Raw genomic sequence first — 13,788 nt, 5'->3', positions numbered from 1 at the left:
CCCAATATTCCTTGTAACCCCGGTACACTTGGTAATAAAGACATATTCTATTCTATTCTATTCTATTCTATTCTATTCTATTCTGATGATAATAAGAACAACACCACCACCAACAATCCCCATCTGGTACAGCTTGAAGATGACAACACTGATGATGATGATGATGACAATGACAATGATGATGATGATAATAATAATAAGAAGAACAACAACAACAACAATCCCCATCTGGTACAGCCAGAAGATGACAATGTTGATGACGATGACGATGATGATAATAATAACAACAACAACAAAATTACCCATCCAGTACAGCCAGAAGATGACAATACTGATGATGATGACGATGATGATAATAATAACAACAACAACAACAAAATTAGCCATCGAGTACGGCCAGAAGATGACAATACTGATGATGATGACATTGATAATAATAATAACAACAACAACAACAACAAAATTACCCATCTAGTACGGCCAGAAGATGACAATACTGATGATGATGACATTGATAATAATAATAACAACAACAACAAAATTACCCATCTAGTACGGCCAGAAGATGACAATACTGATGATGATGACATTGATAATAATAATAACAACAACAACAACAACAAAATTACCCATCTAGTACGGCCAGAAGATGACAATACTGATGATGATGACATTGATAATAAGAACAATAACAACAACAACAACAACAATCCCCATCTGGTACAGCCAGAAGATGACAATGTTGATGATGATGATGATGACGATGATGATAATAATAACAACAACAAAATTACCCATCTAGTACAGCCAGAAGATGGCAATACTGATGATGATGACGATGATGATAATAATAACAACAACAACAACAACAAAATTACCCATCTAGTACAGCGAGAAGATGACAATATTGATGATGATGATGATGATGTCGATGTCGATGACAATGATGATGATGATAAGAACAACAACAACACCAACAATCCCCATCTGATACAGCCAGACGATGACAATACTGATGATGATGATGATGACGATGACGATAATAATAACAACAACAACAACAAAATTACCCATCTAGTACAGCCAGAAGATGACAATATTGATGATGACGATGACGATGACGATGATGACGATGATGACGATGATGATAATAACGACACAAAAATCCCCACCTGGTAGAGCTTGAAGATGATGTAGGCCACCTCCAAAGGGCTGAAGGCGAAGAAGATGATGGCCCCTGCCTTGCTCTCCCTCTTCATCTGCACAAAACAACAACAACGAGAACAACAAAGATCAACAGCTGGCAATCACAGCAGAACAGAACACGACACGACACAGTTTCAGTTTCAGTTCCAGTAGCTCAAGGAGGCGTCACTGCGTTCGGACAAATCCACACACGCTACACCACATCTGCCAAGCAGATGCCTGACCAGCAGCGTAACCCAATGCGCTTAGTCAGGCCTTGAGAAAAAAAAAATATATATATATATATATATATATATATACAGAGAGAGAGAGAGAGATAGATAGATAAGTTTACATAAATAAATAAATAAATAATAATTATGATATAAAAAAAAAAAAACACAGCACAACACAACACAATGGAATGGAATCGAACAGAATGCAACAGAAAACAGAGAGGAATGGAATGGAATAGAATAGAACTGAACAGAAGAGAATAGAACAGAATAGATTAGAAAAGAACAGAATAAATGGAATAGAACAGAGCAGAATATATGGAATAGAATAGAAAAGAATAGGACAGAATAGATGGAAAAGAACAGAACAGAACAGATGGAATAGAATACAACAGAATAGATGGAATAGATTTAGAACAGAACAGGATAGAACAGAATAGACGGAACAGAACAGAACAGAATAGACGGAACAGAACAGAACAGGATAGACGGAACAGAACAGAATAGATGGAACAGATCAGAAAAGAACAGAATAGAATTGATGGAATAGATTAGAACGGAGCAGAACAGAGTAGAACAAAATGGAATGGAATAGATTAGAAAAGAACAGAACAGAACAGAAGAGAACAGAACAGAATACATGGAACAGAACAGAACAGAACTGGATAGGATAGAGTAGAATAGAATACAACAGACAGGCGCAATAGCCGAGTGGTTAAAGCGTTGGACTGTCAATCTGAGGGTCCCGGGTTCGAATCACGGTGACGGCGCCTGGTGGGTGAAGGGTGCAGATTTTTACGATCTCCCAGGTCAACATATGTGCAGACCTGCTTGTGCCTGAACCCCCTTCGTGTGTATATGCAAGCAGAAGATCAAATACGCATGTTAAAGATCCCGTAATCCATGTCAGCGTTCGGTGGGTTATGGAAACAAGAACATACCCAGCATGCACACCCCCGAAAACAGAGTATGGCTGCCTACATGGTGGGGTAAAAACGGTCATACACGCAAAAGCCCACTCGTGTGCATACGAGTGAACGTGGGAGTTGCAGCCCACGAACGCAGAAGAAGAAGAATAGAACAGAATAGAATATATGCCTTCACTGCAGTGTACCAGGGTCACAAGGAATAATGGGCAGGTGGAAGAGAGGGAGGCAGATAGCACGTCAAGGGCACAAACATGAATCCAAAAATCCTACACAAACATAATTACAGTAGAACTTTAGATGCGTATACCAACGGGCACAATAGCCGAGTGGTTAAAGTGTTGCACTTTCAATCTGAGGGTCGTGGGTTTGAATCTAATTAAAGTAGGAATGTTCGCTACACTGAGAGCGCCACCCTTTTTAAAAAAAATATTTTCCTGCATGCAGTTTTATTTGTTTTTCCTACTTTAATTAGATGTCCACAATCATCATTTATGTGTGGCGAGGCATTAAAGAGAATTATTTCCGTGCAGGTACAAAAGGAAATGCTCACAGGGGGACACAAGTATGGTGAGACATTAAACAGAATTATTTCCGTGCAGGTTTAAAAGAAAACGCTGACAGGATGACACACATGTGGCGAGGAAGTAAACATTTTTTTTTTTTTTTTTTTTTTTTTTTTTTGCTGCCCCATCATCTGCACTGTTTCAGTGGCATTACTCCCACGCCACTCATTTAGATTCCCCCATACACGACCACACCCAGGTTCGTCCATCACAGTTCCAGTGTCGGCAGTCCTCAGGGAACCATCGATGTTAGGTCGCCAGCAGGCCACACACCAGAGGAGGCCCTGCACTGCTGCTGAGTCACTTTGGTGGTGTTCAGTGGTGCCTGTTCTGATTTAACATACTTAGGACACCACCTACTAAGCCCCCTAGTAATGACAATAACCAGACTGAGTGAGCGTCCCTCCCAGAGTGGAGACCGCCACCACGTCCCTCAAACAACAGCCACCCATGAATCTGCCGACACTGAAGACACTGACAAAACAGAATCATTTCCGTACAGGCAGGCACAAAAGGAAATGCTGACTCACACAATCGTAGGCAAGAAGGAACCAGCCAATGGTGATGACGCCGCCGGCAGACAGCACCACGATGTCTTCTGTGTCCACCTCCAGACGTGAGGTCAGTATCAGGATCACCATGCTGATCTGGTGCACATGTCACACATGTATTTATCTATTCATTTACTCGTCTGCCTGTCACTGTCGCTTATGGCTCACATGTGTTCAGCTGTTTATCTGTCTGTCTGTCACTGTCGCTTATTGCTCACATGTGTGTTCAGCTGGTTCTCTGTCTGTCTGTCACTGATGCTTATTGCTCACATATGTATTTATTTATTTATCTGTCATTGATGCTTGTATGTTTATTTATCTGTCATTGATGCTTGTATGTTTATTTATCTGTCATTGATGCTTGTATGTTTATTTATCTGTCATTGATGCTTGTATGTTTATTTATCTGTCATTGATGCTTGTATGTTTATTTATCTGTCATTGATGCTTGTATGTTTATTTATCTGTCATTGATGCTTGTATGTTTATTTATCTGTCATTGATGCTTGTATGTTTATTTATCTGTCATTGATGCTTGTATGTTTATTTATCTGTCATTGATGCTTGTATGTTTATTTATCTGTCATTGATGCTTGTATGTTTATTTATCTGTCATTGATGCTTGTATGTTTATTTATCTGTCATTGATGCTTGTATGTTTATTTATCTGTAGCTCCTCATGTGTATTCCACTGTTTATCGATGTCTGTCATTGACATAGCTCACATGTGTATTCATTCGTTTGTCACTGATGCTTATACCTCACATGTGTATTCATTTATTTATCTGTCTGGCTGTCATTGTTGCTTATAGCTCACATATGTATTCCTTTCTTTACCTATGTCTGTCATTGATACTTATCGCTCATATATGTTATCATTAATTTTGTTTATCTATCTGTCTGTAATTGATGCTTATAGCTCACATACTTATTCATTTGTTTATCTGTCTGTCTGTCATTGATGCTTATAGCTCACATACTTATTCATTTCTTCATCTGTCTGTCACTGTTGCTTATAGCTCACATGTGTGTTCAGTTGTTTATCTGTCTGTCTGTCATTGGTACTTATATCTCACATATGTTATTTGTTTATCTGTCTGTCAATGATACTTATATCTCACATATGTTATTTGTTTATCTGTCTGTCATTAATACTTATAGCTCACATATGTTATTTGTTTATCTGTCTGTCATTGATACCTATCACTCACATATGTTATTTGTTTATCTGTCATTGATACTTATCGCTCACATGTTATTTGTTTATCTGTCTGTCATTGATACTTATCGCTCACATATGTTATTTGTTTATCTGTCTGCCATTGATGCTAAGCTACATATGTATTCATATCTGTCATTGATGCTTATAGCTCACATGTGTATTCATTTGTTTAACTGCCTGTCATTGATGCTAAGCTCACATAATTATGTATTAATTTGTTTATCTGTCTGCCTATCATTGATGTTTATAGCTCACATGTGTATTCATTTGTTTATGTGTCTGTCATTAATGCAAATAGCTCACATGTGTATTTGTTTATTTGTCTGTCTGTCAATGATGTTTATAGCTTACATGTGTATTCATTTCTTTATCTGTCTATCATTGTTGCACAGAGCTAACATGTGTATTCATTTGTTTATCTTTGTCTGTCATTGATACTTATCACTCACATATGTCTTCATTTGTTTATCTACCTGTCTGACATTGATGCTAAGTTACATATGTATTCATTAGTTTATCTGTAACTGATGTTTATAGCTCACATATGTATTCATTTACTTATCTGTGTATCATTGTTGCATTGAGCTCACATGTGTATTCATTTGTTTATCTATCTGTCTGTCATTGTTAGTTATAGCTCACATATGTATTCAGTTGTTCATCTTTGTCTGTCATCGATACTTATCACTCACATATGTTATCATTAGTTTAGCTATCTGTCTGTCATCGATGCTTACAGCTCACATGTGTATCCATTTCTTTATCTGTCATTGATGCTTATAACTCAAATGTCTATTCATTTGTTTATCTGTCTGTCATGCTGCTTAGAGCTCACTTATGCATTTATTTTATGCATCTGTCATTGTAGAGCTCACATACATATTCATTTTATTCATCTGTCTGTCATTGTTCCTTAGTGCTCACCTATGTGCACAGTTCATCATCTAATCTGAATGGCTAGCGTCCAGACCACCACTCAAGGTCTAGTGGAGGGGGAGAAAGTACTGGCGACTGTGGCATTCGAACCAGTGCGCTCAGATTCTCTCGCTTCCTAGGCGGACGCGTTACCTCTAGGCCATCACTCCACCTTATCTGTTGCAGTACTGTACTGCTGTGCAAGCAATGAGGGCTATTGTGTTGGCCATCACTCCACATATAACACAGATATGCTCCGATTAATGTACTATAATAACATACATACAAAACCTAACATGTACTATAATAACATACATACAAAACCTAACATGTACTATAATAACATACATGCAAAACAAAACAAAAAAAACAAATGCTGGAGGGCAACTCATTCATCCTAAGTGCATCATCATCATCATCATACATCCTAGGTGGTGGTGCTGCTTCTTCTTCTTCTTCTTCTTCTTCTTCTTCATCTTTTTCTTCTTTTTCTTCTCCTTCTTCTCTTCTTCTTTCTTCTTTTTTATTCCTTCTTTCTTCTTCCTTCTTCTCTTCTCCTTCTTCTTTCTTCTTCCTTCTTCGTCCTTCTCCTCTTCTTCTTCTTCTTCTTTCGTCTTCTTGTTCCTGTTTGTTATGGAAGTTGTCCTTGTCCTTGTCCTCCTCCTCCTTCTCCTCCTCCTCCTTCTCCTCCTTCTTCTTCTTGACACTCAACTCTGTGAAGAGTCATGAAGGAGCCTCACAGAAGAACTGTTCACCAGATTTTCTCCAGAGCTGTCCGGTGTGTGTGTGTGTGTGCGTGTGTCAAAGCCTGGGTCTCTGCAAAAGGCTTTCCTGTCCATTCTGCAATGTTCCCAGTCCCCCCGTACCCCCTCCGCCCCCCCTGCCCCCCCCCCCCCACACACACACCCCTCCTTCAGTCTCCCCCTCCTCCATCTCACTCCCTCAACAGTTCACTTGGAGGACTGTTTACGCCAAGGCCGTTGGATTTGTTACGCGTCCATACCAGTTTTGCTTCTTCTTCTTCTTCTTTTCTTTACTGGTGTCTGCAGATCTTCATAAGGTCCAATGGCACGTGCATGCAGGCGTGTGTATTTGTGTGTGTGTGTGTGTGTGTGTGTGTGTGTGTGTGTATCTGTCTGTGTGGAGGGGTGGGGGATTGTGGGGGCGGGGGGAACGGAGGCGGGGGATCGAGGGGCAGGGGTGTCTGTGTGCGCATGTGGGTTTGCGTGCTGAATAACTGTTCATTACTAATACAATCATCATCATTATTATCATCATCGTTATCACTGTCATCATCATCATCATCATGACAGTGGCCCCACTGACCGACAGCTGCAGATCAAACTTGAGGACGTCGAAGAAGAGGAAGAGAAGGCGACACATGTTCTGCAGCTGAGTGTTGGCGCCCACCATGCGGAAGATCAGGTTGCCTGTGCTGTAGTAGCAGTAGCTCAGGTACACGCCCATGCCAATCAGGAACGGACACAGGACGGCCGCCACGATCAGCCGTACCTGTGTGAAAAAGACCAGAAACTAGTATGAGTAGCAGGTACACGCCAATTCCAATCAGGAACAGACACAGGACAGCCGCCACAATCAGCCGTACCTGTGTGAAAAGACAAGGAACTAGTATGAGTAGCTCAGGTACACACCCATGCTAATCAGAATGGACACAGGACAGCTGCCACAATCAGCCGTACCTGTGTGAAAAAGACAAGGAACTAGTATGAGTAGCAGGTACACGCCAATTCCAATCAGGAACAGACACAGGACAGCCGCCACAATCAGCCGTACCTGTGTGAAAAAGACAAGGAACTAGTATGAGTAGCAGGTACACGCCAATTCCAATCAGGAACGGACACACAGCCATCACGATCAGCCGTACCTGTGTGAAAAAGACAAGGAACTAGTATGAGTAGCTCAGGTACACACCCATGCCAATCAGGAACGGACAGAGGTCGGCCGCCACAATCAGCCGTGCCTGTGTGAAAAAGACAAGGAACTAACAGAAGTAGCTCAGGTACACGCCCATGCCAATCAGGAACGGACACAGGACGGCCGCCACGATCAGCCGTACCTGTGTGAAAAAGACCAGAAACTAGTATGAGTGGCTCAGGTACACACTCATACTAATCAGGAATGGACACACAGCCACCACGATCAGCCATACCTGTGTGAAAAAGACAAGGAACTAGTATGAGTAGCAATTACACGCCAATTCCGATCAGGAACAGACACAGGATGGCCGCCATGATCAACCGTACCTGTGTGAAAAAGACAAGGAACTAGTAGCAGTGGCTCAGGTACACACCCATGCCAATCAGGAACAGATGCAAGATGGCCGCCACAATCAGCTGTACCTGTGTAAAAAAGACAAGGAACTAGTATGAGTAGCTCACGTACACACCCATGCTAATCAGAACGGACACACGGCCACCACAATCAGCCGTACCTGTGTGAAAAAGACAAGGAACTAGTATGAGTAGCAGGTACACACCAATTCCAATCAGGAACAGACACAGGACGGCCGCCACAATCAGCCGTACCTGTGTGAAAAAGACAAGGAGCTAGTAGTAGTCAGGGAGAGGGTGGGGAGCTGGGGAGAAGTGGGAAGCAGTGGGAGAGTCGGGGAGAGGGTGGGGAGTTGGGGAGATGGTGGGGAGTCAGGGAGAGGGTGGGGGAGTTGGGGAGAGGGTGGGGGAGTTGGGGAGAAGTGGGGGAGTCAGGGAGATGGTGGGGAGTTGGGGAGAGGTGGGAAGCAGTGGGAGAGTCGGGGAGAGGGTGGGGAGTCGGGGAGATGGTGGGGAGTCAGGGAGAGGGTGGGGGAGTTGGGGAGAGGGTGGGGGAGTTGGGGAGAAGTGGGGGAGTCAGGGAGATGGTGGGGAGTTGGGGAGAGGTGGGAAGCAGTGGGAGAGTCGGGGAGAGGGTGGGGAGTCGGGGAGATGGTGGAGAGTCAGGGAGAGGGTGGGGGAGTTGGGGAGAGGGTGGGGAAGTTGGGGAGAGGTGGGGGAGAGGGCAGGGGAGTCAGGGAGAGGATGGGGAGTCAGGGAGAGGGTGGGGAGTCAGGGAGAGGGTGGGGGAGTTGGGGAGAGGTGGAGGAGTTGGGGAGAGGTGGGGGAGTTGGGGAGAGGTGGAGAGTTGGGGAGAAGTGGGAGAGTCAGGGAGAGGTGGGGAGTTGGGGAGAGGTGGGGAGTTGGGTGAGAGTCAGGGATGGGGAGTTGGGGAGAAGTGGGGGAGTCAGGGAGAGGTGGGAAGCGGTGGGGGAGTCGGGGAGAAGGTGGGGGAGTTGGGGAGAGGGTGGGTGAGTTGGGGAGAGGTGGGAAGCGGTGGGAGAGTCGGGGAGAGGGTGGGGGAGTTGGGGAGAGGGTGGGGGAGTTGGGGAGAATTGGGAAGCGGTGGGAGAGTCGGGGAGAGGGTGGGGGAGTTAGGGAGAGGGTGGGGAAGTCGGGGAGAGGGTGGGGAGTCAGGGAGAGGGTGGGGAGTCAGGGAGAGGGTGGGGGATTTGGGCAAAGGTTGGGGGAGTTGGGGAGAGGTGGGGGAGTCGGGGAGAAGTGGGGGAGTCAGGGAGAGGTGAGGAGTCGGGGAGAAGTCGGGGAGTCAGGGAGAGGTGGGGAGTTGGGGAGAGGGGGGGGAGTCGGGGAGAGGTGGGGAGTTGGGGAGAGGTGGGAGAGTCGGGGAGAGGTGGGGAGTCGGGGAGAGGTGGGAGAGTCGGGGAGAGGTGGGAGAGTCGGGGAGAGGGTGGGGGAGTCGGGGAGAGGGTGGGGAGTCAGGGAAGTGGCGTGTAGGGGGAGTTGGGGAGAGGGTGGGGAGTCAGGAAAGTGGCGTGTAGGGGGAGTCGGGGAGAGGGTGGGGAGTTGGGGAGAGGGCGGGGGAGTCGGGGGAGTGGCATGGAGGGGGTGTCAGGGGGTCGGTGGGCAGCTGCCGCTGGGGAGTCAAGCGAGGGGGCACAATTCTGTGGTGATAACATTATCTGATTATGAATTTATGTGCACAATGCACATTCACACACACACACGCACGCACGCACGCACGCACGCACACACACACGCACACATGCACGCACGCACACACACACACACATACACACACACAGATAGCTTCATGTAAAAAAGAAAAGCAGTTTCTGCTTATTCAATGTAACATCTTGAAACATCTTGTGAGTTGCCTTGAGAACCTAACAGATGCTGGGGAAAATAACTTCAAAATAAGATGAAATAATCTCTCTCAAGCTGACCAGGCAGTCATCCATGGTGCCCCAACGACCCACCCACGGGTCAAGGGATAGATGAGATGAGATGATGAATCTCTCTCTCTCTCTCTCTCTCTCTCTCACACACACACACACACACACACACACACACACACACACACACACACACACACACACACACATACAGACCATACCAGTTTAATAGTGTCTCTCCTGCCAGCGGTGTAGTTGACGATGAGGTAAATGAGGACGATGGTGATGGCGACACAGAGCACCAAGATCTCTGTGGCTCTCTCTTGCAGCACCCCGTGAACCGTGTAGTACATGGCAAACACTGACACACACACACACACACAGACACACACACACACACACACACACACAGACACACACACACACACACACACACACACACACTAATTTACATGAAATTCACTGTGAAAACTAACGCTTTATAACTAACTACCTACATTCATTAGTATACATGTGTAACAGTACATTTAACAGAATTCCTTTTCCTTCAAGCTTAACCATACTGCCGTCTGCCTCTACATGCCTCAAAGTGCCAGACTGGTAGTTATTATCAAACAGCTTTAACCATACTGCCATCTGCCTCTACATGCCTCAAAGTGCCAGACTGGTAGTTATTATCAAACAGCTTTAACCATACTGCCGTCTGCCTCTACATGCCTCAAAGTGCCAGACTGGTAGTTATTATCAAACAGCTTTAACCATACTGCCATCTGCCTCTACATGCCTCAAAGTGCCAGACTGGCAGTTAACTCTCTCCATACGAACGGCGAAAGAGACGACGTTAACAGCGTTTCACCCCATTTACCATCATCAAAATATTGCAAGCGGAAGGCTCTTATACTGAAGGGGTGAATGTTGACAAAGAATACCACAATTCTGATGACGGAAGCTAAAGGTTGGGTCATTCAGACACCCACTGGACATCCGAGGGGTCTGTGTAGAGGAGAAGAGAGGACTGGCCGTACTGAGTGAGTTAAACAGCAGCTTAACCATACTACCGTCTGCCTCCAAGTGCCACTTCTTCTTCTTCTTCTGCGTTCACTCGTATGTACACGAGTGGGCTTTTACGTGTATGACCGTTTTTACCCCGCCATGTAGGCAGCCATACTCCATTTTCGGGGGTGTGCATGCTGGGTATGTTCTTGTTTCCATAACCCACCGAACGCTGACATGGATTACAGGATCTTTAACGTGCGTATTTGATCTTCTGCTTGCATATACACACGAAGGGGGTTCAGGCACTAGCAGGTCTGCACATATGTTGACCTGGGAGATCGTAAAACTCTCCACCCTTTACCCACCAGGCGCCATCACCGTGATTCGAACCCAGGACCCTCAGATTGACAGTCCAACGCTTTAACCACTCGGCTATTGCACCCGTCCTCCAAGTGCCACAACTCACGTGTGCTGACGAGGAGGACGAGGGCAAAGGTGAAGTCAGGGTCGCTGGAGGCCACGGTGCAGATCTTGTACAGCGTGAAGCCGAAGGTGGCCAGCAGGGTAAAGATGGTCACCACGATGTACACCCGCTCCTTCCATTCCAGGTGGTCAAACTTGCGCGCCTGCAAAAAACAAACAACAAGAGAGGCAAGGCCTTCAAGACTCAAATTATGTCCCCTAGCATTAATTACAGAGTAATTTCCCTTTTTTACTTTCTGCACCAATCTGACGACCATTGACAGCTATAGGACCTTCTACCTTGACCAATCATCCAAAAGAAAAAGTGTGTGAGCGTGCAAAATAAAACCAATATTTGTGTTTGATAACAGAGAGATGCATAGATATTATATTTGTTTTGGTTTTTTTCTTTGGGTTTTTTTTTTTTTTCATCACAACAGATTTCTCTGTGTGAAATTTGGGCTGCTCTCCCCAGGGAGAGCATGTCGCTACACTACAGCATCACCCATTTTTTTTCTTTCTTTTTTTTTTTTTTCTTTTTTTTTTTGTTGCGTGCAGTTTTTTGGGTTTTTATTTTTATTTTATTTGTTTTTCCTATCGATCTGGATTTTTCTACAGAATTTTGCCAGGGACAACCCTTTTGTTGCCGTGGGTTCTTTTACGTGCGCTAAGTGCATGCTGTACACGAGACCTCGGTTTATCGTCTCATCTGAATGAGTAGCGTCCAGACCACCACTCAAGGTCAAGTGGAGGGTGAGAAAATATCGGCTGCTGAGCCGTGATTTGAACCAGCACGCTCACATTATAGTTATATCAATATAGTTCAATGTTGTTGTTTTTTTATGTATGTATCAATGTATGAATGATCATGTTACTGCATAATAACCTGACTGGGGAGTATCCAGAATATGTCTGAATGATCATGTTACCGCATTGTTGCTTTAATGTGATTCTTCAAGTGCGTTTGAACTTGGCATCCTGCAAAAATAAAATCGACACGTAACTTTTTATTAAAAAAAAAAAAAAAAGAAAAAAAAAGAATTTAAACTTCCTTTTTTTCATGCTTGTTCATTTCTTTTTATAAAGAAAAAAAAAATTTGTTTAATGATAATGATTTATTTTTACTTTGTGAATTCATTTTCCTTTTAGTTTTACTTTCTCTTTTATCACGCAGCACCTATGATGATGGCAGATTTGATTTCATGCTGAAATTGATAGTGGCATTATCTTACTTATTCGCTGAGTCGTCATTTTATTTCTTCAATTGCTGTTAATGATTAAGTTATCTGATGTCAATGATCATATGGTTCATCAGCCATCATGCTAAAACCGAAATGCAGTGTTGTGAGCACTGAAAAGCTTTAAGTTTTGTTAATAGCATTATCTTACTTATTCGCTGATTCATTGTTTTATTTCTTCATTTGCTGTTTTGTGAATGTTATTTGATGTAAATGATCATACGGTTCATCAACTGTCATGCTAAATCCAAAGTGCAGCGTTGTGAGCACTGAAAAGCTTGAAGTTTTGTTAATAGCATTCTCAAGGCCTGACTAAGCGCGTTGGGTTACGCTGCTGGTCAGGCATCTGCTTGGCCGATGTGGTGTAGCGTATATGGATTTGTCCGAACGCAGTGACGCCTCCTTGAGCTACTGAAACTGAAACTAATAGCATTATCTTACTTATTCGCTGATTCATTGTTTTATTTCTTCATTTGCTGTTTATGAATGTTATTTGATGTAAATGATCATACGGTTCATCAACTGTCATGCTAAATCTGTAGTGCAGTGTTGTGAGCACTGTATAGGCTTTAAGCTTTGGTGATGCTCTTTTTGCCTGTGCTTGCATTACAATCGAGTGTACTGTTGAACGATTAAAGGTCATTCAAAGCAAGAAAAGGTGCGGGCGTTTATGCCTCTCTGCTCTTCTCAGTGTTGTTTCTATGCTGCTTCATAATGTATGTGTATGAGCAAAACATAAAAGTTTCCTTTGTCAGGGATTAATAGAGTGACACACACACACACACACACACACACACACACACACACACACACACACACACACACACACACACATATATATATATAAAGAGAGAGAGAGAGTACACATGTTTATTAAACAAGACATATCAACCAATGTACATATGTGTACATGCCTACAACTGAGTGAAAAGTATGCATGCCTGTTCATAAATAATTGAATGGGACAATAAAACATACTCGACCTAAATATCTATAAAAAAAATATAAAAAATTTAATCGGTGCATATATGTCTGGCATACTTTACAGTTTAAATCTGTGCAAACGGCAATGCTCTTTCTCTTAATCTTTTAAAAAAATTCCAGATTGTTTTTTTGTTTTTTTTTCTTTTTGTTTTTTTGTTTTGTTTTGTTTTGTTTTGTTTTGTTTTGTTTTTGCAATATCTACACGGCAAAATACAATATGAAAAAAATACATGCACCAACAAGCTCTTGTTTTCACTCACAAGTCAAACAAGAGAGGCAAGGCCTTCAAGACTCACTTGTGATAAATTAAGTCCCCTAGCATTA

General features: G+C 43.5%; 1 protein-coding gene across 1 annotated transcript in view; it reads right to left on the bottom strand.

Annotated features, from left to right (window-relative positions):
- Positions 1 to 13,788, bottom strand: part of LOC143275997 (uncharacterized) — a 36,554-nt gene that overhangs the window by 15,080 nt on the left and 7,686 nt on the right. The window contains exons 2-6 of the mRNA XM_076580362.1: positions 11,247 to 11,406; positions 10,006 to 10,145; positions 6,928 to 7,113; positions 3,444 to 3,560; positions 1,173 to 1,259 (exon numbers count right to left, since the gene is read on the bottom strand). Coding sequence (XP_076436477.1) covers positions 1,173 to 1,259; positions 3,444 to 3,560; positions 6,928 to 7,113; positions 10,006 to 10,145; positions 11,247 to 11,406 — 690 coding nt within the window. The remainder of the gene's footprint in view (positions 1 to 1,172; positions 1,260 to 3,443; positions 3,561 to 6,927; positions 7,114 to 10,005; positions 10,146 to 11,246; positions 11,407 to 13,788) is intronic.

The sequence above is a fragment of the Babylonia areolata genome, chromosome 31 (assembly GCF_041734735.1).
Source record: "Babylonia areolata isolate BAREFJ2019XMU chromosome 31, ASM4173473v1, whole genome shotgun sequence".
Taxonomy (NCBI): Eukaryota; Metazoa; Mollusca; class Gastropoda; order Neogastropoda; family Buccinidae; genus Babylonia; species Babylonia areolata.
Note: the sequence above shows the minus strand (reverse complement) of the source record. Positions and strands in the feature narration are given on the sequence as shown.